Consider the following 23399-nt stretch of genomic DNA (forward strand, 5'->3'; position numbering starts at 1 on the left):
AAAAGAGGGGAATGCTTTTTTTTCCTGGGAAGGGATATCTAGAAATATGGGAGTTACTCTCATTTGGCAATCTTTATGTCTATACAACATACGGGCACTGTACTAAAGCTCTGAATACTAAAATGGAGAAGATAGGGTTTCCATCCTCAAGGAACATGCAGTTCTGTGGGAGGTACAAATGCATAAAAACTACGAGTTGAAATGAACACAAGTTCATGGAAGCAATAAGAACCATCTGGGTTAGGAGGTGACTCTGGGTTTAGGGGGTGACTCTGTGTTACTTCTTAACTTTGGGATGTCAGCCAACCTATTTAACTTCTGTGAACCTCAGTATAATAATATATGCCTCAGTGTAAAATATAATAATACTTGCTTCAATATAGTAATACACAGTTTATCATATAATACCCTCATCTTAGGGTTGTTTAATGATTGAATGAAATGCAATGTCTGGTACAGAATAAGCACTCAAAATCATACTCTCTAAAGATTTTGGACATTATTTTCTAAGTGATTAAGATGTTGAGCAAGTAAGGAAAAAACTAGGTTGTGTTTGGAGCACTCACTGAGTGCAGTGTGGGAAATAGGAGCCCATTGGCATGGATATTGCAGCTCCAGAGCTGAGGTAGTAGAGGTGGAGAGAGCGGGACTCAACTTTGAGGAAGCCTGAGTTTGAAGTTCATTGGATGCAATGATGGAGGAGAGAAAAAATTCAATAATCATCAAGATTTCTAGCTAGATGACTAGGTGGATGGAGCTCTTGTTCCCTGAGAGGGAGGACACAGGCAGAATGGGTGTGGCTGGGGAGGAGAAGGTGATGGGTATGAGGTGTCTGGATATGGGCATCCATATAGAGATGGGCAGAGAAATATAGGTCTGGAGACAATTTGCAGTTGTTAATGAGAGTTGAAACTGAAAGATTGTTCTCAGAGAAGGAATGGTATCAGAGAAGCAGAGGGCTGGGGAAGGGATTCTAGAATAGCTGAGGAGGTAGGAAGGAATGGCCAGAGTGGAAAGGAGAGCAGTTCAGGGAGAAGGCATATCTGAGGGTCAGAGAAGTCCTGGATGCTGATGGCAGTGCTTACAATGGGAGTGAGCTGGTGGTGCTTAGCAAGAATCTTGTCAGTGGAGTGGTGGGGAATCTTGTCAGTGGGCTGGTGGGGAATGAGAGGGGAATGAGGCAGGGGATATGGGGAGTGGAAAAGGGAAGGAAAGACCAGATTTCAACTAAACATTCATAGTGGGTTCAAATGTCAAAAATTTGGTGTGCCATTAAAAAAAGCCCTCTTGGGCCTCCCCAGGTGGCGCAGCAGTTGAGCCCTGGGCTGCGAAGCTGCTCGCAGCCTCTGCAGCGCCGGTTTGATCCCCGGCTGCCGGTGAGGGTCCCACATGGCGCGCAGACCTCTCCTGCCGTGCCTGCTGCTCCCCTCAGCAGTGTATTTTGTCAGTCTGCCTGTTCTGTTCCCCGCTCTGGCGAATTCTCTCACCCTCCTGCGCTTCTGACTGTACCCAGTGCTTGTATAAATAAATAAATAAATAAATAAATAAATAAATAAATAAATAAATAAATAAATTTTTAAAAGCCCTCTTCTTTGGGGCCTTCCTGGTGGTGCAGGGGGTTAAGCACCACACTGTGAAGCAATCTGCAGCCTCTGCAGCATGAGTTCGCTCCCTGGCCAGCCAGAGAGCAACCCACATGGCGCACCAGACCTCTCCTGACTCACCCGCTGCTCCCCAGCGGTGTATTTCAGTCAGTCTGCCTGTTCTCTTCCCCACTGTCTCTGGTGAATCCTCTCACCCCTGCATCTCTGGCCTATACCCCAGATCTTGTATGCATCAATAAATAAATCTTTAAAAAAAAAAAAAAAGCCCTCTTCTTTTACTGCAGCACTCCTCAAAGTTTAGAGAACGCAAGTATGGCGATTGCCTGGCGCACCATCAAGGGCTGATTTCCGGACTGTAGCTGAACCCTCTCTGACTCCCTGAAATCTGCATTTACAATAAGCTTTCCAGAGATTCTGATGTTGACTGAAGCTGGAGATCCTCTGTTTTAGTGAGAAAGCCTTAGTTCTCACAGGGAACTTTTGGCAAAGCATCTATGGGTGAGGGCTGCTGAGTTGTGGGGTTCTTCCTGACCCTACTAGAGGTTTTTCAAATTGTGGGTTCTACGGTAGACAATCTGGATAAGGCACTCTCTTCCTGTTAACACCTTGTAGTTTGGTGAGCTCTTAGTTTTCCCTGATGACATAAATGAGTTAACACCTTGTAGTTTGGTGAGCTCTTAGTTTTCCCTGATGACATAAATGAAAATGCCATCATGGTCCCCTGGCATATACAGGTCCCTAGCGGCCTGGGGATTAAATCTCAGGTGTTATCACTGCTAAGGCCTGAGTTCGATCCCCCAGCCAGGGAGCTGACCCACATATATTACAGCAGACCTTTCCTGTCTCGCCCACTGCTCCCCTCAGCAGTGTATTTCAGTCAATCTGCCTGTTCTGCTCCCCATTCTGTCTCTGGTGAATTCTCTCACCCCACCCACCACCCCGTACCTCTGGCCTACACCCCTTTTCCCCTATGGGGAAAAAAAAAGATTTAAAATAAAACGGGTGTCTGCTTTTCCTTTCCAGTTGCTCTTCCATGTGTTACATTGGTGACTATCCCAGTGTACAAATGTATGCAAGATTGTATATATGTATGAGTCTGAGGTGTTCCTGAGGAAAGAAACATAGGATGTATAACATGTTCGTGTGCTGGTAGCTGTGGAATTACTGTGAAAGGACAGACTAGCAGAGCATTTTTAGGTCCGAGGTTCCTTCCTGAAAATAACATTTATCTCTGATGTTTTTTGCAATACTGGAGAATGATAGCATATAACTATTTTTTTTAAAGATTTATTTATTTATGCATACAAGAGCTGGGGCACAGGCCAGAGATGTGGAGGGGTGAGAGGATTCACCAGAGACAGAGCGGGGAACAGAACAGGCAGACTGACTGAAATACACTACTAAGGGGAGCAGCGGGCACGACAGGAGAGGTCTGCTGCAGCATGTGGGTTGCTCCCTGGCCAGCCAGGGATCCAACTCGTCCCACAGAGGCCAGCATGTAACTCTATTAAAATAGTTTAAAATGGGCCTGAATGTGTGTCCCATCTGATTTAGGACTGCATTTTTAAAAAAAGATTATTTATGCATACAAGAACCGGGGTACAGGCCAGATGTGCAGGAGGGTGAGAGGATTCACCAGAGACAGAGTGGGGCACAGAACAGGCAGACTGACTGAAATACACTGCTGAGGGGAGCAGCGGGCGAGATAAGAGAGGTCTGCTACGCCTTGTGTGCATCTCCGCGGCCAGCCAGGATCGAACCCACGCTGCAGAGGCTGCGCACAGCTTCACAGTACTGCGCTCAACTGCCTACACCACCAGGGAGGCCCAGGACTGCGTTTATGTATGTGACTACCCCCTGGGGCGTTGTCTATCATTTTTGCAGAGGTTTCTTCTGACTTGTGTTTTTGTGTTTCTAGGTCATCCTATGCTGATATGCTGCACGACAAAGACAGAGTAAGTATTAAAGGAAGCCATTATCTTAGTGGGGTGTCTTAAAACCTTTCATTACAAGAGGGTTAAAAACTCCCTCAGAGGCATGATGTTAGAATGATGCTGAGAGGAAGTGTCGTGCGGTGGTCAGGAAATCAGTCAAGGGTGAGCTGGGTCCTACCTACTCCCAGCTTTGCTGTTGACCTGAATGCAGCCTTGCTCAGAGCATGGGACCTCTAGAGAAACTGTTTATTAAGATTTAAAGTGAATGAAATATGCTGGCTAATCTCCATGATCTCAAGATAAAAATTCTCTAATTGCATGATGATTCGCCTTGTATAAAATTACTTGCAATTCTAAAATAAAATCTCTAGAGGTCACTGCACACTGTATTTTGTAGAACACATTAGGCTTTCATTGCAGAATTCCATTTCAGCTTTTCTCTTTCATCTAAACTTTCATGTTTGAATCATGGAACAGTATAGCTCTGGTCTTATGACAGCAGCCCAGAATTTCCCAATCTATCTGAGGGCTTGACTAGTTGGCCTCATCTGGATGGTTCAGAAGCTGGGAAGCTTGAAGGAGAACGATGCAGGGACAGGCACTGAACAGTGCTAGGTAGAAGCCAGCTCAGGGCAAGTGTTAGGCTTGGTCTTGGTGGTGGTGGTGTCTCCTTCGCCCCACACCGATTAATACCTCAACCTGCCTGCTTCTTGGAAACACCATGACAGAATGATCTCCTTGAGCACCTTTAGTGTGTAGGCCACAACAAAGGGGCTGGAGCCTCCCTGAGTGCCCTTGATGAGCTGTTGGGGAATTACAGAATATGGGATAAACATTATTCTTGGCTGTTGATTAAGCCTCTCTAAGGGTCTTGGCTTCTTATTGGACTCTCTAATCACTAAAACCAGAGAGGCCGATTTTAGTGTCATCTGCAAAGAGGGTGCTTTTTGCCCCAGCTTCCAGGGGGTTTGGACAGATGGCATTGCCATCCAGTCAGCCACTCCAGAAAGATGATGCCCTTTTCCTCATCTGAGCAAGCAGTCTGTCATCAAATTTGATTGGTCTTTCAACCCCACTGCCTGCCTAACTCTCATGTGGTGTTGGCCCCTCTTTTCCTTCTCTTGCACAGTAGCCCAAGGGATCTTCTTGAATGCCAGTCTGGCCTTGTTTGTTCTCTAATTAAAACCCTTCATGGTCTCAAAAAAAATCCAAACTCTTTGCCAGAATATTCCTGAATCTGCATCATTTAATACTTTACTTCTTTCCCTTCCCCAGTTCTATACATGAGAAAATGGGACTCAGGGGCCTCCCCGGTGGCGCAGCAGTTGAGTGCTGGGTTGTGAAGCTGCCCACGGCCTCTGCAGTGCCGGTTCAATCCCTGGCTGCTCCCTAGCCACCGGAGGAGGGTCCCGCATGGCGCGCAGACCTCTCCTGCCGCCCGCTGCTCCCCTCAGCAGTGTACTTCGGTCCTTCTGCCTGCTCTGCTCCCTGCTCTGGCTCTGGTGAATTCGCTCACCCTCCCGCACTTCTGACTGTACCCAGTGCTTGTATAAATAAATAAATAAATCTTTAAAAAAAAAAAAAAGAAAGAAAATGCTGGTTAAGGACAGAGGCAGGATAGATAGACATATTTCTCTGCTTTTGCGTGGCGCCGTGCATTTGGTGGTTGTTTTAGAGCACTTCTTTTATCCCATTGCCAAACCCCAACCCCAGGCAACCATTCACTGGTCTGCTTTCTCTCTCTATAGTTCTGTCGTTTCTAGAAATTTCATGTAAATGAGACCATGTAATATATGGAATATGATTCTGAAACTACAGATAAGTTCTCATGAGTCTGTTTAACTTCATGTTTTTGAAGTTCACTCAAGTTGAGTATATATCAGTATTCATTCTTTCTTAATAACTAGTTATATTCCACTGTTGGATATACTGTATTTTATTTATCCATTTACCAGTTGATGGACATTGAATTGTTTCCAGTTTGGGGGCTATTTTGAATAGTCCTGCTGTAAACATTCATATAAAAGTCTTTGTTTTTTATTCCTTTTAGTAGATACATAAAAGTAGAGTTCCTGGGTAAGTGTACATTTATGGTAAATGTATAACTTTTGAAGAAACTACCAAACTCTTTTCCAAAATGGAAGTACTATTTACATTCTACCACTGATGTGTGAGGATTCCAACTTCTTCACAAAATCTGGTATTGTCAGTGTTTGATTTTAGCCATTTTATCTGAATGTGAGTATATAGTGATGTCTCATTGTAGTTTTATTGTCCATTTTTATAATGATTAATGATAAATGATATCCATCTGGATATCATTTTGGTATAGTCTGGATAACCTTTTTGGTATACGTGTGACTTTTGATAGATACTGCCAAATTGCCGTTTCAGAGTGCATCACTACAAATTAGCATCTGTATGTACTGTATTTTTTTCACTATTACAAATCTAATTCCATCTGTCACCTTACAGTTGACTCTGTTTATCTGATTTATCTGGCGTCTTTGCCCCAGATTGCCTTTTTGGGAGCAGGAGTGGGGGTAGGATAGAAAACAATTTTTTTTTTTAGTTATTCACAAATACACTGAAGATGCCAGTATTGGGTTTAATCCCAGGCCATAAGTCTGCACATTTCTGTGCATCTGGGTCCAGCAATGGCAGAACCTTTCACTTGCCTTTATTGGTACCCTGTGACCCCAGTTCTTCCAAGTAAAGAAATATGTCATCGTCTCCAGTATGACTTCCATTGTCAAATTACTACTGCCTGATAGTGCCATTCTCAGCGCCGGTTTGCCTTTCTTGACTGGATCGCTATGTCACCCACACCAGACGCAGAAAGTCTGTTCAGTGACCCTTGAACCCTTCATGTGGTTGATGTACAAATTTTAGGCTTCTGTCTTCTTAGCATAGTTGATTATGGCTTCTGACAGAGGAGCTAAGAAAATCTGGACTTTTTGCAACAAACAGCACACTGTCTCCTTCCTTCAGCATCTCAAAAGCCAGAAAAACCTACGTTGCCCTTTATGGGGCTCCAGTTTCCCTACAGGATCTCCAAAATTGAGTAATTAAAAGTTAATAGCTACTCTGTTGAATGTCAGCAGTTTGAAGGGTGTGTTGAGGATTCTCAGGTAGTCAGCTCATGGCTATACTCAGTCTCCCAGGCTAGCTCCCAGTCCCACACTGACCCAGAGAAAACAGCACCGCCCGCTTTGGGGGGATATAATGTATTAATGTTCAGTTTTTTAGTTCAACAAATTCTATCAATTGCAATATTGATTTTTTTTTTCAAAAAACTCTTATTTGTGATTTTAAATCACACAGCGTAAAATGTCATATTGATTTATCCACAACATAAATGTACAAACTTTAAGAGTCAAATAGTTCTTTAAGATCTGCTGTGAAAAACACTATTCCCTGGTGTATCATGTTCACTAGACAAACCATCTTATGCTCCAACTCAGTTGCAACCTCATTTCTTCTCTTCGAGCTGTCTGTTTTTACCTCCAAATCTGCAGAGCTATTATCTGTTGACTTCTCTCTCTTTCAGCTTTTCCTTCCAATTCATTCCCCTTTCTTCTGAAAGCAATATAATTTTTGCTAGATCAACAGTTACTTTTCAGGGGCAAGTCACTTTGTCCCTCTCTTTCTTTCATATGTAAAATAGGGATACCCTTCCCTTTTTTGGCACTGTGAACAGGATGATATACCCTCCTTTTACAGAATGAGGTAAGCCCTTACAGAAGTGTGTATTAGTTAAAATCTTACGTTACTTTACTAGTTAAAATCTTATGTTTACTAAAATCTTGCGTTTACTTTACTAAACACTATTCAGAGTTGAGCTATGTGATTCTCTGATTACTTTTCCTTTCTTGCATAAAAATAATTAGCTTAGGGCCTCCCCGGTGGCGCGCAGCGGTTGAGCGCTGGGTTGTGAAGCTGCCCGCAGCCTCTGCAGCGCCAGTTCGATCCCCGGCTGCTCCCCGGCCACCGGAGGAGGGTCCCACATGGCGCACAGTCCTCTCCTGCCGCCCGCTGCTCCCCTCAGCAGTGTACTTCCGTCCTTCTGCCTGCTCTGCTCCCCGCTCTGGCTCTGGTGAATTCTGTCACCCTCCCGCGCTTCTGACTGTACCCAGTGCTTGTAGAAATAAATAAAAATAAATCTTAAAAAAAAAAAATAATAATAATTAGCTTAGTTTTCCTTTTTCTTTGTAGAAATCATTGTTTTGAGCCCAAATTTCCCCCAATTGTATGTCTCTCCTTTCAGAAGGAAAGATCAACCAGTTAGTGTTCTGTCAGTTTTATCTTCTCGGAGAATGTCTCTGGGGTCATTTCAACTGTTCTAGCCTGATCTAGATGGTCTCTGGACCTGTTATATATCTGCCATCCCAGCATTCTTGTTTGTTGTCCTCAGATCTTGCTTGTGTTGGGCCCTCTGTTTCCTGAATCCTAAGTCTTCCTAAGGGCCTGTGATGAGGCGCTTTCCTCCCCAGTTTCCTGTGAGAGGGTACATGGGAGGTAAGGTGTTTGAGACTTTCTTGAAAAGTTCTTCCTTCTACCCTTACATTTCAGACTGAGGTTGACTTTGGATTCTAGTTTGAGAATCACTTCCCTTCAGAATTTTGACTGTATCACTCTATTCTCTTTTAGACTTCAGTGTTACTATTTTGAACATCGGTACCATTCGTACTCATTAAAATTCTTTTTAAGGTGGCCTCCCTGGTGGCCTAGGGGTTAAGTTTCAGCGCCCTTGGCAAAACAGCCTGAGTTCGATTCCTGGCCAGGGAGCTGACCCACATAGTGTAGCAGACCTCTTCTGTCTTGCCTGCTGCTCCCCTCAGCAGCGTATTTCAGTGGATCTGCCTGTTCTGCTCCCCACTGTGTCTCTGGTAAATCCTCTCACCACCCACACCTCTGGCCTACACCCCAGTTCTTCTACGCAAAGATAAATAAAATAAAAATCTTAAAAAAACCTTGTGACATATAATATAAAGGAGATAAAATGTATACATACCATGTGAAAAATAATAAAGTAAGTGCTATAGACTCACCACTTTGCTTAGGAAATAGAATACTGTCATTACTCAGAATTCGCCTGTGTGCTCCTTGATTGCATTGTTTTTCCATCCCCCAGAATTTCCCAGTCTTTAATTTTATGTCAACCACTCCCTTGCTTTTCCTTACAGTTTTATCATCTGTTATGTATCTGTAAAAGATAAATTCTTAGTTTCACCTAATTTTGAATTTTATATGATGCAGTCATACTGTGTTTATTCTTTGTGAATTGCTTCTTTGCTCGGCATTGTTTTTAAGATTCATCCGTTTTGCATGAGGCTATAGTTCAACTGTTTTCACTGCTGTGTAGATTCCAATGTGTAATAGGTCATTATTTGCCCATTCTTTTTTTTTTTTTTCTAAAAGATTTATTTATTTATACATACAAGAGCTGGGGTACAGTCCAGAGGCGCGGGGGGTTAGAGGATTCACCAGAGACAGAGTAGGAAACAGAACACGCAAATGTTCTGTTCTAAGTATACTGCTGAGGGGAGCAGTGGGTGAGTCAGGAGGGGTCTGCTGCTCCATGTGGGTAGCTCGCTGGCCGGGGATGGAACTCGTGCTGCAGAGGCTGCGAACAGCTTCATAGGTCGCTTCTTAATCCTTGTGCCACCAGGGAGGCCCTACTTGCCCATTCTTCTGTTGATGGACTGAAGTTATTCCTAACTACTTGCTGCTATGAGTAATGCCACTATAGCATTCCAGTGCATGCACTGTAGGGTATATGCACATTTTTCTCTTGGTTTTTTGGGCCTAGGAGTGGAATTGCTAGGATTGGAATAGGTGTGGTCAGCCCTGCTAAATGATGCCAAATTCTTTTCCAAAGTGATCATGCCAACTTGCATTTTCACCATCTGTGTGCGATAGTTCTTGTCCACATCCTCATCAGTATTTGGTATTAACCAATTTTTTCATTTTTGACAATTTGGAAGATTTGAACTATTCTCTCATTATATTTTTATTTTGCATTCCCCTGATGACTAATGAGTATGAGCTCTTTTCATTTGTTTATTAACTACTCATGTTTCATCGTCTATGACTATAGGAGATATTTGTAATATGTTCTGGGTACTAGTCATCTGTCACTTTTTTTTGTCACAGGTGTCTTTGTGTTTTTTTTTTTTATTTGATAATCCTAAATTCTTAAACCAAATGTCATATTTATCTGATAATTCCTTTTTTTTTTTTTTAAAGATTTATTTATTTATTTATTTATTTATTTATTTATCCAAGCACTGGGTACAGTCAGAAGCGCGAGAGGGTGAGAGAATTCACCAGAGCCAGAGCGGGGAACAGAACAGGCAGAGGGACGCGGCAGGAGAGGTCTGCACGCCATGTGGGACCCTCCTCTGGTGGCCGTGGAGCAGCCGGGAATCCAACCGGCGCTGCAGAGGCTGCGGGCAGCTTCACAACCCAGTGCTCAACCGCTGCGCCACTGGGGAGGCCTGATATTTCATTTTTTGATGGATGCTTTTTGTCTCTTATTTAAAAAGTCTTTGGCCAAAATTTTAAAGGCTTTTGCTAATACATAAAAATTTAATTGGGGCCTCCCCGGTGGCGCAGCGATTGAGCGCTGGGTTCCGAAGCTGCCCGCAGCCTACCCAGCGCCGGTTCCATCCCCGGCTGCTCCCCGGCAACCGGAGGAGGGTCCCGCATGGCGCGCAGACCTCTCCTGCCACCTGCTGCTTCCCTCAGCAGTGTACTTCGGTCCTTCTGCCTGCTCTGCTCCCCGCTCTGGTTCTGGTGAATTATCTCACCCTCCCACGCTTCTGACTGTACTGTGTTTGTATGAATAAATAAATAAATAAATCTTTAAAAAATTTAATTGAATTTTTTATTCATTTATTTTATGAATTAATTTATTTTTATTTTATTTATGAATTTGGAATCCTATAATTTTAAGTTTTCTTATTAATTGTAATAATTATTTGTAGGTATATTGGGCTTTCTTCAGAGACATTCATTTGTGAATAATAATTTATATCTTTCTAGACTTGAGGTTTTTTTTATTTTATTTTTTAAATTGAGGTATGGTAGCTTACACCTTTATTTGTATTTTGGGAGTATAGGGTTTCCCCAGTAGTGCACCCAGCATCATAGTCCATTTTCTCCTTTGTTCTTGCCCCCCCTTGCATTTTTTTTCTTGTTCTAGTATGTTGAATAGAATCTTTCTGTGATTTTTTCAAATTTATTTGCTAAAAGTTGTTCATAATACACTTCAATCTCTAATATCTGTAGTTTTTTTTTAAAAGATTTATTTATTTATGCACACAAGAGCTGCGGTACAGGCCAGAGATGTGGGAGGGTGAGAGGACTCACCAGAGACAGACTGGGGAGCAGAACAGGTAGACTGACTGAAATACACAGCTGAGGGGAGCAGCAGGTGAGCCAGGGAAGTTCTGCTGTGCCATGTGGGTTGCTCCCTGGCCAGAGATCGAACTCGTGCTACAGAGGCTGCGGATTGCTTCATAGCGTGGTGTTTAACCCCTTGCGCCACCAGGGAGGCCGTAATATCTATAGATTTATCTGCCTATAGTGCATCCTCCCTCTTCATTCCCAGTTTTGGGTTACTTGTGCTTTTTTCTCTCCCTTTACATTTTTTTTTTTTTTTATAGTTTTTTTTTTTTTTTTTTATAGAGTCATATTTTATTTATTTATTTATTTATTTGTTTTGTTTATACATGCACTGGGTACAGTCAGAAGCTTGGGAGGGTGATCGAATTCACCAGAGCCAGAGCGGGGAGCAGAGCAGGCAGAAGGACCGAAGTACACTGCTGAGGGGAGCAGCGGGCGGCAGGGGAGGTCTGCGCGCCATGTGGGACCCTCCTCTGGTGGCCGGGGAGCAGCTGGGGATCGAACCGGCGCCGGAGAGGCCGCGGGCAGCTTCGCAACCCAGCGCTCAACCACTGCGCCACCGGGGAGGCCCCTCCCTTTACATTTTTTACTTGACTAGTTTTACCAGGTCATTGACCTTATTAGTCTTTTGAAATAATGAGCTTTTATCTTGTCAGTCTTCTCTATTTTACATTTGTTTCCTAGATCAGTAATTTTTGTTTGCCATTTTCATTCATCTACTTATTTGGAGTTTATTTTACAGTCTTCTAATAGGAGCTTAGCTCATATTTTGGCTTTCCTAACATTTCTCTTCAAATACTGCTTTCACATCCCGTGAGCTTTGATATGTAATTTAGAAAAATGATTCAGTTCTAGATATTTTCCTAATTTTCCCCTTTGATTTAGTAATTTACCTTTGAGGTTAGAATTTCTTGATGTTCAGAAGTTTTTTTTTTTTTTTTCTTCAGTTATATTTTTGTTACTGATGTTTCTAACTTGATGACAGAGGACACTGCCCTTTTGATACCAAACCTGAATTTGTTACCTACTCTTACATAAACAATTATTACAAAACTTAATGACTTAAGATTTTTTTGATCTCACTGTTTCTATGGGTTAGAAAATTGGCGTGAGCTTGGGTGCATCCCTGAGCTCAGGTTTTTATCAGCTGTGACAAGGTGTCAAGTGTCAGCTTCTAGGGCTCCTAAGAATGCTCAGTGGGCGGTGGAGCCACCGCCACAGGTTTGGCCTTTTAATGTACTCTTAACTATTGTCACAGGTCACTGGTGCACTGAACAAGGTTTACAATTACTTTCCCCATCATTTTAAATTATTCTCAACAGAAGAGTCAGAGCACCTCTCCAGCCAGACCGTTCCTGGCGAAGATGTGGCTGTTAAAGTTACCGATGTCCTGAACTGAAGACAAAGAACTGATTTCCTGAGGGGGTAGATGTGTTTTAGACAAGGAAGCTGTATGGGTTAGTAAGTCTAGTAAGGACGCAAAAGCCATGTTACATAGTTCAGCAGAAGAAATTGGTTATACAGAGTGGGGGGACTGGGAGGCAGATGCAGCATCTGGATAACCCAGAAGTAGTTGCAGAAAGCTATTACCTTTCCTAGGGCTGGGCAATTAGAAGAAGGTTGGAGTTCCCAAACCTAGACACGTGGCGGATGGGTCCTGTGGAGCCGGTGCTCAAATCTCTGGGCCGGATCGCTGCTCCCATGCCACTTCTTCCTGGGAGGGGCCCAAGGAGGCTGGCTAGGGAGCAGTTCGAGAAGTTGGGGTCTGGAGCCACCTGCTTCTCCTGTGAGGAAACAGAGGAGAGCAGCGACCATTCAGCATCCTCTTTCCTGCCTGCCAGGAGCCCTCCAGCTCCCTGTTGTCAGAATGTGGGCAGAGCCCCACGCCCGCCATGGTCTAAGCAGGGTATGGAAATGCTGGTGGAGAGGGGAGCTGACTGCTCAGTGAACGGCAGGAGACTGGCCCCAAGCATGTGCAGTTTCACGAGCCTGCTTAGCGCAGCGGCCAGTGTTGTTCCTTGAGGAACCAGAGTGGCCAGTGTCCGGAGTGATGCTACTGCTGCCAACCATCTCTCAGAGCTTCACAGAGTGCCTTTCACTTATGTATTGTTAAGTGTTGTGAAGTGACAGCTCTTTCTTCCTTTTTCTTAGAATATAAAATATTACCAGGGCATCCAGGCAGCTGTGAGCCGGGTGAAAGACAGAGGACAGAAAGCCTTGGTTCTTGACATTGGCACCGGCACAGGACTCCTGTCAATGATGGCAGTCACAGCGGGTGCCGACTTCTGCTATGCTGTCGAGGTGAGCCACTCTTGGTTGTCATGTGTGGGAAGTCCAAGTCCCTCTGTCCCTTATACACTGCCCCTCAACTTGTGCACCAACAGCCGCAGGATGCTCACTCTGTACCCAGCACAGCTCTAGGTTCTGAGAGTATCATGTTGTATCAGACACAATTCCTTCCTTTAGAAACTTGTTTTCTCCACTGAAAATAGTGGTTCCCAGCTTTGGCTCCATGTCAGAATTGCTGAGGAGCTTTGAAAAATACTAATGCCTCCTTGATGGTGCAGGGGGTTAAGTCTCAGCGCTATGAAGTTATCGGCAGCCACTATAGCACAAGTTCAATCCCTGCCCAGGGAGCTGACCCACATGGCACAGCAGACCTCTCCTGTCTTTCCTGCTGCTCCCCTCAGCAGTGTATTTCAGTAGATCTGCCTGTTCTGCTCCCCACTCTGTCTCTGGTGAACCCTTTCACCCTCCCTGCGCCTCTGCCTTATACCCCAGTTCTTGTATGCATAAATACATAAATAAATCTTTTTAAAATAAGTAAATCTTTAAAAAAAAAAAAAACTAATGCTTAATCGACTATGTTTCTCCCCCCACCCTGCCCCCAGGATTTGGTTAAATTATTCTAGAGTGTGGCTTGGGTATTGGGATTTTTTTATGTGGGGCGTCCCCCAGCACACCCACTGCACAGCACAGCAGGGCATCTACTTTACGTTTCTCTGCAGAGCTACCCATCAGATTATGTTTACCGGTAATTTGGCAGTCTGTTATTTCTCTATTTTTTTTTTTTAAAAGATTTATTTATACAAGAACTGGGGTACAGGTCAGAGGTGCAGGAGGGTGATTGAATTCACCAGAGAGAGTGGGGAACATAACAGGCAGACGGACTGAGAACACTGCTGAGGGGAGCAGCGGGCGAGGCAGGAGAGGTCTGCCCATGCCAGGTGGGTTTCTCCCTGGCCGGCCGGGAATCAAACCAGCGCTGCAGAGGCTGCGGACACCTTCACAGTGCAGCGCTCAACCCGCTGCACCACCAGGGAAGACCCTGTTATTTCTCTAAATAAAGCATATGTTTTATTTATTTTTTTTTTATTAATTTTTTTTTTCTTTTTATAGAGGCATGTTTTATTTATTTATTTGTTTGTTTGTTTGTTCGTTCGTTTATACATGCACTGGGCACAGTCAGAAGCACGGGAGGGTGAGAGAATTCACCAGAGCCAGAGCAGGGAGCAGAACAGGCAGAAGGACCGAAGTACACTGCTGAGGGGAGCAGCGGGCCGCAGGAGGGGTCTGCGCGCCATGTGGGACCCTCCTCCGGTGGCCGGGGAGCAGCCGGGGATCGAACCGGCGCTGCAGAGGCCGCGGGCAGCTTCGCAACCCAGTGCTCAACCGCTGCGCCACCGGGGAGGCCCCAATAAAGCATATGTTTTAAACATATGTTTTTCTGATACTGTAAATAATACGTCATTATAGGAATTTGATAAATGTAAAACAGAAATAGTATGTTTACTCAAAGTTAACCATTGTTAAAATTTTGGTGTGTGCTCTCTCAAGGTTACAGGGAGCGAAGGGTATATTCTAACACATTTCTGGGAGAAATTTGGTTGTTAAGGTGACGGGGGTACAAATAACAAAGTCCCCAAATCACAGTGGCTTAAACAAGGTAGAAATTTTTTGCTCTTTCACATGAAGACTGAGAGCATTCCAGGCTATCCTACCCCGACTCATTTTACCTTCCCAACCACCACCCCTTCAGTGTGGCCCTCATGCTCATGGTCTGGAAAGTGGGCATTTTAGGCTGAGGGAATACTGTGTTGTGTTTGGGGAACATTGTCATCCACTGTTTTGGCAGAGGGTATCATAGAAGCCCAGATTGTGGAACTCCTGAGTCCACAGTAAGGAACTGTATCTTGAAAGTTACAGGTTTTCTTTTTCTTTTTAAAGATTTATTTGTTTTCATACAAGAGCTGGGGTACAGGCCAGAGGCACGGGAGGGTGAGAGGATTCACCAGAGACAGAGCGGGGAGCAGAACAGGCAGAAGGTCCGAAGACACTGCAGAGGACTGCTATGCCATGTGGGAATCTCCCTGGCTGGCTGGGAATCGAACCTGTGCTGCAGAGGCTGTGGACAGCTTCACAGCTGCGCCACCGGGGAAGCCCCAGTACAGGTTTTCTTAACCTAATGAGACTATTGGGCTTTAGGTCTCTGAAAGTTTTGAGAGGTGTTGGGGGGTAGGGGAGGAGGGGAGGGGGTGGGGGCGGGCTCTGGTGTGGGGGCGGACAGTGATGCCATTGACTAGTAAGCTAAAAACTGGTCAACAGGATGCTTACTTTGTGGGAGAGAAAATGCATTTCATGTTGACCATGTTAAGTATGAGAGAGGAGGTCCTGGGGCAGGAGCTGGTATGTGTGTACACTGCTAATTAAAAATATAGGGTGAGAACATGTTTTTTTGGCAGAATTGGCAGGACTCTGCCCTTGGATTTTTCCATATTCCTGTCTTAGCTGAATTCTAGTTTGCTTCTGCTGCGCTGGCCTTTGGCTCTCAGTACTTCTTCCATTTGGCTCTTTGCATCTTACAGTGGCCTCCCACTTTTTACTTCAGTGACCACCTCTTTGAATCACTGGCATTGTCCATGGATTGCTTGACTTTCAGTTCTCCCTGAGCTGCAAAACAACAGCAAAGACAGGTTCGGAAGAATAAGTATAGAGAGATGCCGCTGGCCCTAGAGGTGGAAGTTGGCCCTCAAGAGAGTGGCGCGTGCACGTGGATTGGGATTCACTGCGATGCGACAAGTGATATTGGCCGCGTGGGAGATTGAGGGGAATAGAGGGAGAAGAGCAAACCTTGGAACATTTAGGTGCCGAGGGATAATGAGTCAAATTCAAACACAAAGAGAACCTAGAAGGCAGAGTTGGAAACCAGCAAGGGCAAACTGCGTGGAATTTGTGAGAAAGAGGGAGTGTCAGCAGGGGTAGGTATTACAGAGCAGCACTGTGCAATAGAACTTTCCAAGATGATGAAAGTTTCCTGTAGTAGTGCTGTCCAGTGAGGTGGTCCCTAGCCACGTGGCCGCCCAGCACTTGAAATGTAACTGGTAGCATGGAGGAACTGAATTTTTAACTTTATTCCACTTTAATCAATTTGTATTTATATAGCTACATGGGGCTACTGTGTTGGAGAGTTGAGCAGGAGGAGAAAGCTGTTGGGTCATTGGTGACCTTTAGGCGATATTACAGGAGAGAGTAGAGTTGAGGAGTGGAGGAATACAACAAATTACAGACAAAGACTGTAGACTTCTAGTACCTTTGAAAGGAAAGGGGTATTTGGCCAAGGTTACTTGTGACCATGGTTTCTGTAGCACGTGCCTGAAAACCCTCCCAGATGGCTTGGAGAAGGATGTTGTCAGGAAATCCAGAGTCTTGTTGGCTTCAGGGTTAGTTCATTCAGAAGGTAAGAATGTGGATGAGACCCCAGATCTCTCTGTTCCTCACCTGTCCTCTTCCTGAGGCTGGCACCGTTACTGGTGCTGAGGGCTTGTTGCATTGGCAACACCACACTGATGCAGAAAGTGATACAGGAGGCGTGGAGAAGGCCCCACAATGCAGGATGCTGTGGAAGAGCAAGATCCTGGCCTTTTTATTTCTAAAATAATCATGCAGTGTCAGTTGTGAGGGGAAGGAGGGAAAAAGGAAAAGGGGAAGGGTGAGACAAGGAAATGAGCTGTTACCTGTAGTGTCCGGGATTGTGAGTCTGCCTTCCAGGCTCTTCTCATCTCCTTTTTTTTTTTTTTTAAAGATTTATTTATTTATGCATAGAAGAGCTGGGATGCAGGCCAGAGATTGGGGGGCAGGGGCGGGTGAGAGGATTCACCAGAGACAGAGTGGGGAGCAGAACAGACAGATGACTGAAATACACTGCTGAGGGGAGCCGTGGGGAGACAGGAGAGGTCTGCTGCGCCATGTGGGTCACCTCCCTGGCCGGGGATTGAACTTGTGCTACAGTGGCTACGGACAGCTTCATAGAGCTGAGTATTAACCCCTTATGCCACCAGGGAGGCCCAGCTTCTCATCTCTTTGATGACTTGGTATTGTAATTGAGATCAAGCCCTAGATCCCCAGCCAGGGTTTCAATTTTATCAACAAAGTATTCAGCTTCTGGGGTTCCTTGTTATACATCAGTGTCCACTCCCGTGTCCCCCCCCCCCCATCTCCCGACTGTTGCCCTGCGTGGCATTCCCCACCCTTTCCGGTCATACCTCGTGATGTATAGCCTTCCCAGAGTGATCAAGCTTTCTGCTCTTGATTGATTTGAAAGGCATCTTGCAGGGTTGGGCTCCTATAACTGATTGACCGGGCAATTCTGATCTTGCTTAGGAATACAGAACTGTAGGTAACTAAATTGTGGCCCAATAGGCCACTGAGGACTAGCAGACCCACAAGGGCCAGTTCAGGCTGTGTGTCTGATAGAAAAGCATTGTCCTGGTTTCCTTCCTTCCTCTTTTTTAACAGCAAGAACAACTTTGTCAGGAATTGCTGGCACACCTCTCTGTGGGTATTATTGGCCAAAATAAGATTAAATCCCAATTAATTGAACTTGTCCCTGGTTAGAGAGATTCAGTTACTCTGAGACCAGACAGATGTACCACTCAAGAAAAGGTGGATTCCCCAAACTGATTTCAAGGGCTGAGGAGGACACAGAATGATGCTGGCAAGTCAGCTTTAGTGTCCATTCCTGACAGAGGTTCGGGTGAGATTTTGAACTCCTGGGTGGCTGAGGAGAAGCAGCCTGTGACGCTCAGAGCCTAAAGTCAGGAGAGGAGATGAGTGACCAGCAAGAGGCAAGAGCACTGAAGGGTGGTGTAAGCACGGGATATTCTGAGGCAGAGGCCAGTATGGGTGAGAACTGAGACATGAGACCCTCCAGGTACATCTTATAATGTCAAGCCAGATCCTAGAAGTCACTTGAAACTGATTATGAAGATTTTTTTTTCCTTGCTAAGCACAGACATATTCTTTACAGAACAAAACATTTCCCCCTTGATTATAGTAGAAGAAACACGTGTTCATGGGAATTCCTAGCTGCAAGTTAAACTCAGCAGAATCTTATCCCTTTGTGTTCATTTTCATGACACATGTTTGGAGAATAAAATATTTAAGTTACTCAGATGAAGTCTTGTTTATTTTAAATCGGCCCCCCCCAAAATTTTTGCCTACATCTTGAATTGTAACAAAGGGACATTTTGTGTATTTAGGAGGGAATCCAGAAGTGAAAGCCTCTTTTACTTCACATCTTAGGAAAGGAATCAGGGACCATCTTGCTAATCTTGGGTATTAAGATGTTATTTAATTTATCACTTATTTTTTCCTTGGGTTTGGCTCTAATTTCTAGGTTTTCAAGCCTATGGCTGATGCTGCTGTGAAGATTGTGGAGAAAAATGGCTTCAGTGATAAGATTAAGGTTATCAACAAGCATTCCACTGAAGTGACTGTCGGGCCAGGTAAGATGAACACATATTTTACTCTTACAGGAGGGATCACTTATTCCAGTTGTCTGGGATAAACATGCTAGGCTGACTGCCTAGAAATAGTGCCTGTCCACGGGGTGGTCTGAAGATAAACACTTTGCATCTCTACTAGTTAACACAAAGCAGCAGTGGGCAAACAAGAGCTAATCAAGTGCATTTGGGGTGACACAAATGTAATTTCCTTTTTCTTCAAGCAATTAGAAGTACTGTGGCTCAACTCTCTCAGTTTCAAGTTTCATCAAACAGGAGTGAAACTGGTTAGAGAGCAGGAAGAGACTTGCTTAGCCCTGACGTCCTGTTTCAGCATCCCACATGAGAGAGTTGCCTGCATAGCACAGGCTCCAGGTTGCCAGAATATTTTGTAAAATCTGGGAAGTCGAATGAGACTTCTGAAATTTTACATGCCTCTGATGCTTGGCTAGCACAGTGGAAAGAAGTGCAAAAGAAGCTTCCGGGATAAGGTAATGATATATCACTGCAGTTTTTAAAAAATACAGTAATTTAGAATTGAAGTATCTGCGCTTAAAGACAGCATTTTTCTCCAATTAAAACAATTTTTATTTTTAATGGGCCTCCCTGGTGGCTTAGGGGTTAAGTCTCAGCACTACAACCCTGACAGCCTGAGTTCAACCCCCATCCAGGGAGCTAATCCACATATACCACAGCAGACCTCTCCTGTCCCTCCCACTGCTTCCCTTAGCAGTATGTTTCAGTTAATCCACCTGTTCTGCTCCTTACTCTGTCTCCGGGAAGTGCTTTCACCCTCTGCACCTCTGGACTACACCCCAGATCTTCTATGCAAAAATAAATAAATAGTCTTTTAATTAATGGAGAATCTCCAGCATTTACAAAGAAGAGACTACTATGCTTTATTTTTAAAACATAACACACATACAAAAGAACACTCAAATAATTATCCCATTTTTAATCAACATTTTGAGGTATAATTTACATAAAATCAATGCACCTATTTTAAGAGTATAGTTTGATGGGTTGGTAAATGTAAACTCACAGCCACCATGGCAAGCAAGACAGTAGATTATCTGTATCATGCCCAAAGAGATTCCTCAGGACCCTTTAGATTGCCCCCCCCACCCTCCAGCATATCCCTGGGTCTGGGCACCCACTGATCTAATTTCTTCAATATAGATTAGATTTGCCCATTCTAGAATTTTGAGTAGGTGAAATCATGCAGTGTGCTTCTCTGTGCCTACTTCCTTCTCTATAACATGGTGCTTTTGAGATTCATCCGCATTGTCTATGTATTAAAGTTCATTCTCTTCTGTTGCTGTCAGCGCTCTGTGTGCTTATACCAGAAGGTGTTTATCGCTTCACCTGTTGGTGGAAGGATGCAAGTTGTTTCTCAATAGGCCTTTAGGTTCACTGATACTTTTCTTTTTAATGAAGATTTATTTTATTTATACAAGAGTGGGGGTACAGGCTAGATGAGCGGGAGGGTGAGAGGAGTCACCAGAGACAGAGCAGGGAATAGAACAGGCAGACTGACGAAATAGAACAGGCAGGCTGCTGAGGGGAGCAGCGGGTGAGACAGGAGAGGTCTGCAGGCCATGTGGGTTGCTCCGAGGCCGGCAGGGATCGAACCAGCACTGCAGGGGCTGCGGACAGCTTCACAATGCTGTGCTCAACCGCCTGCGCCACCAGGGAGGCCCCTCTTTTTTTTTTTTTTTAAAGATTTATTTATTTATTTATACAAGCACTGGGTATAGTCAGAAGCGTGGGAGGGTGAGAGAATTCACCAGAGCCAGAGCGGGGAGCAGAGCAGGCAGAAGGACCAAAGTACACTGCTGAGGGGAGCAGCGGGCGGCAGGAGAGGTCTGGGCGCCATGTGGGACCCTCCTCCGGTGCCCAGGAGCAGCCGGGGATTGAACTGGCGCTGCAGAGGCTGCAGGCAGCTTCGGAACCAAGCGCTCAATCGCTGCGCCACCAGGGAGGTCCCCTCTTTTTTTTTTTAAAAGATTTATTTTATTTATGCATACAAGAGTTGGGGTACAGGCCAGAGGCGTGCGGGGTGAGAGGATACACCAGAGACAGAGCAGGGAACAGAACAGGCAGATCAACCGAAGTATACTGCTGAGGGGAGCAGCGGGCGAGTCAGGAGAGGTCTGCTGCACCATGTGGGTTGCTCCCTGGCCGGCCATGGGGATTGAACTTGTGATGCAGAGGCTGTGGATTGCTTCATAATAAGGTGCTTAACCCCTTGGGCCACCAGGGAGGCCCTGATACTTTTCTTTTGATCTTCTGTGTGTCTGATCTGCTGTGAAGCATATCTAGTGAACTTTTTGTTTGTAATACTATGTTTCTAAATGTTCCATTCAGTTCTTTTTTAGAACTTCCATTTTTCTCATTATATGTTCATGTGTTTCTTTGACTACTTAACATATTTGTATTAGCAGTTCCGACATTCAACATTCCTACCTCCTGCTTCCACCATCTCTGTTTTTTCTGTTTGTTCCATTGACTGATTTTTATTCTGGTACTGGGTCACATTTTCCTTCTTTGCATGTTTAGTAATTTTTTTTTAAGATATATTTTATTTTTTTAGGCATATAAGAACTGGGGTCTAGGTCAGAGGTGTGAGGAGTGGGAAGATTCATCAGAGACAGTGGGGAGCAGAACAGGCAGATCCACTGAGATACACTGCTGAGGGGAGCAGCGGGCAGGACAGGAGAGGTCTGTGCCATGTGGGTCAGCACCCTGGCTGGGATCGAACTCATGATGCAGTAGCTGGCGATAGCTTGATAGCGCTGAGACTAAACCCCTGTGTCACCAGGGAGGCCCTGCATGTCTAGTAATTTTTATTTGGATGTTGTAGATATTGGGCATTTTTTATTGGTGAGTGCTAGATTTTGTTGTCTGTCTAAGAACTTTGTTTGGCACACAGTTGAATTCCTTGCAGATGAATTTGATCCTTTCAAAGTCTTGCTTTTGAGCTTTGTTGAGCACGGTTAGAGTAGCTTTAAGTCATGGTTTCTCAACACTGGCTCTGTTGACACTTTACATCTGATAATTGCTTGTTGTTGGGAGCAGTCCTGTGTATTATAGATTTAGCAGAAACCACCCCCCCATTTCTAACCAGTAAAAGCCTGTAGCACCTCCAAATCCAACCCCCCCCAAAAGTTTATGTCAACAAAAAATGTCACCAGGGAGATAGGGAGATGGGGGTTGGGGCACATCACCCGAGAACCCCTGCTCTAAGGCTGCTTTATCCTTTCTGCTAAAGTCTGACCTTTCTGGGCCTTCTGCTAAGTGCCTGGGTACTGTCTAAGCAGCACTGGAATATTTCCCAGTCTTCCATGAGCTCTAGAAATTGTTCAGGTTACAGTTACGTGACCTTCTACAGTCTTACCCTGTGTGAAAGTATATTCAGCCAGACTTAAGGGAGCACTGTGCAGATTTCTGAAGCCCCTTTTCTGTGTAACTGACTTCCTCGTTCTTTCTCCTGCAAATCCCAGCCCCCTCACCTTCCCTCAACTCCAGTTGCTTTGTCCTGAACTCAGCTGTGCTTTGTGGGACTTCTCACTACTCCCTCGGTCTGGATTGTACCTGCTGGCTGAAGGCCAGAGCAGAGTAAGGGTCACTGTTGTGTTTCCCTTCTTGGGGAGCAAACTGCATGGCCTTTTGTTCAAAATCTGAAAAATACTATTTCATATGTTTTGTCCAGTTGTCTAGTTGATTACAGTTGATCCCAGCTATTTTGACCACAATGAAGATCAGTTCTTTTTGAAAGTTTGATCTGTCTTGACAGCACCGAGACCAACCCCCAGAGCAGCCGTTGCCATGTCGCTCTCCCTGTGACTATGCCTCCTCTCGGCTGCATGTTGCTCACACTCTCCTTGCATTAGGTAGGCCCCTTATGTGCTTAATACTTTCCTTTTGTAGCACTCATCACTGCAATAATTAAGCAATTATGTAATTCTGTATTTAATGTCTATATCCCCACACAGCTGAGGCATCCTGAGGTCATGGACTATGTGGTGGTATTAAATTTTCCATTCCATTGCACAGGGCCTGACGCAGAAAAGAACACAGCGATATTTACTCAGTGGGTAGATTGTCAGCTTTGCTTGATTCTTAACCCTTTGTAAGTGGAACTTTGTTTCCATTCCTCTGATTTGTTGAGCCATTTCCTCATTGTCAAGGCTAATGGTCTTCCCTCTGCTTTTTGTCTCAAGCACTGCAGTTTTGATACTTGTGCCATTCAGTTCTTCATTCATCATGACTGGGAGATGTCACTTCCCAGGCCTCAGTGACATCTCCCAGTCATGATTCTCCTTTGCAGCTTTCTTTTCTGAAATGTGTTTTCCAAGGTGCTGTTCTCAGCCCATTTTGAAAATGCCATCGCAGTTTGTTACCTATTCCCAGAGGTGGACTATATGAGGCCTGTGGCGCCACTGACTCAGGGAACAGTATTTGTAAAGACTTAGGATGTACTTCGGGTAACTGCCCCTCTTCAGGCTCCTACTGTACTCTGCACCTTTCACATTAGCACTCATAGGCTCCCCTGAAGTGTTTGTTGAAATTCACTGGATCATAAAGTTTAATTTATTTGAAGCAAAATTGGACAATAAATCATTCTGAATTACATAATTGGCTTAAAAAGTATTCAGGGGGTAGAATTG

At 44.6% G+C, this 23399-nt stretch overlaps 1 protein-coding gene across 4 annotated transcripts in view; it reads left to right on the plus strand.

Annotated features, from left to right (window-relative positions):
* The window catches only part of PRMT7 (protein arginine methyltransferase 7), a 50047-nt gene that overhangs the window by 3933 nt on the left and 22715 nt on the right, over positions 1–23399 (plus strand). For all 4 annotated transcript variants that reach the window (XM_037515967.2, XM_054696934.1, XM_037515970.2 and 1 more), the window contains exons 3-5: positions 3523–3559; positions 13100–13249; positions 18624–18732. In XM_037515967.2, coding sequence (XP_037371864.1) covers positions 3523–3559; positions 13100–13249; positions 18624–18732 — 296 coding nt within the window. The remainder of the gene's footprint in view (positions 1–3522; positions 3560–13099; positions 13250–18623; positions 18733–23399) is intronic.

The sequence above is a fragment of the Talpa occidentalis genome, unplaced genomic scaffold (assembly GCF_014898055.3).
Source record: "Talpa occidentalis isolate TD23 unplaced genomic scaffold, MPIMG_talOcc4v2.1 talOcc4.17, whole genome shotgun sequence".
Lineage (NCBI taxonomy): Eukaryota > Metazoa > Chordata > Mammalia > Eulipotyphla > Talpidae > Talpa > Talpa occidentalis.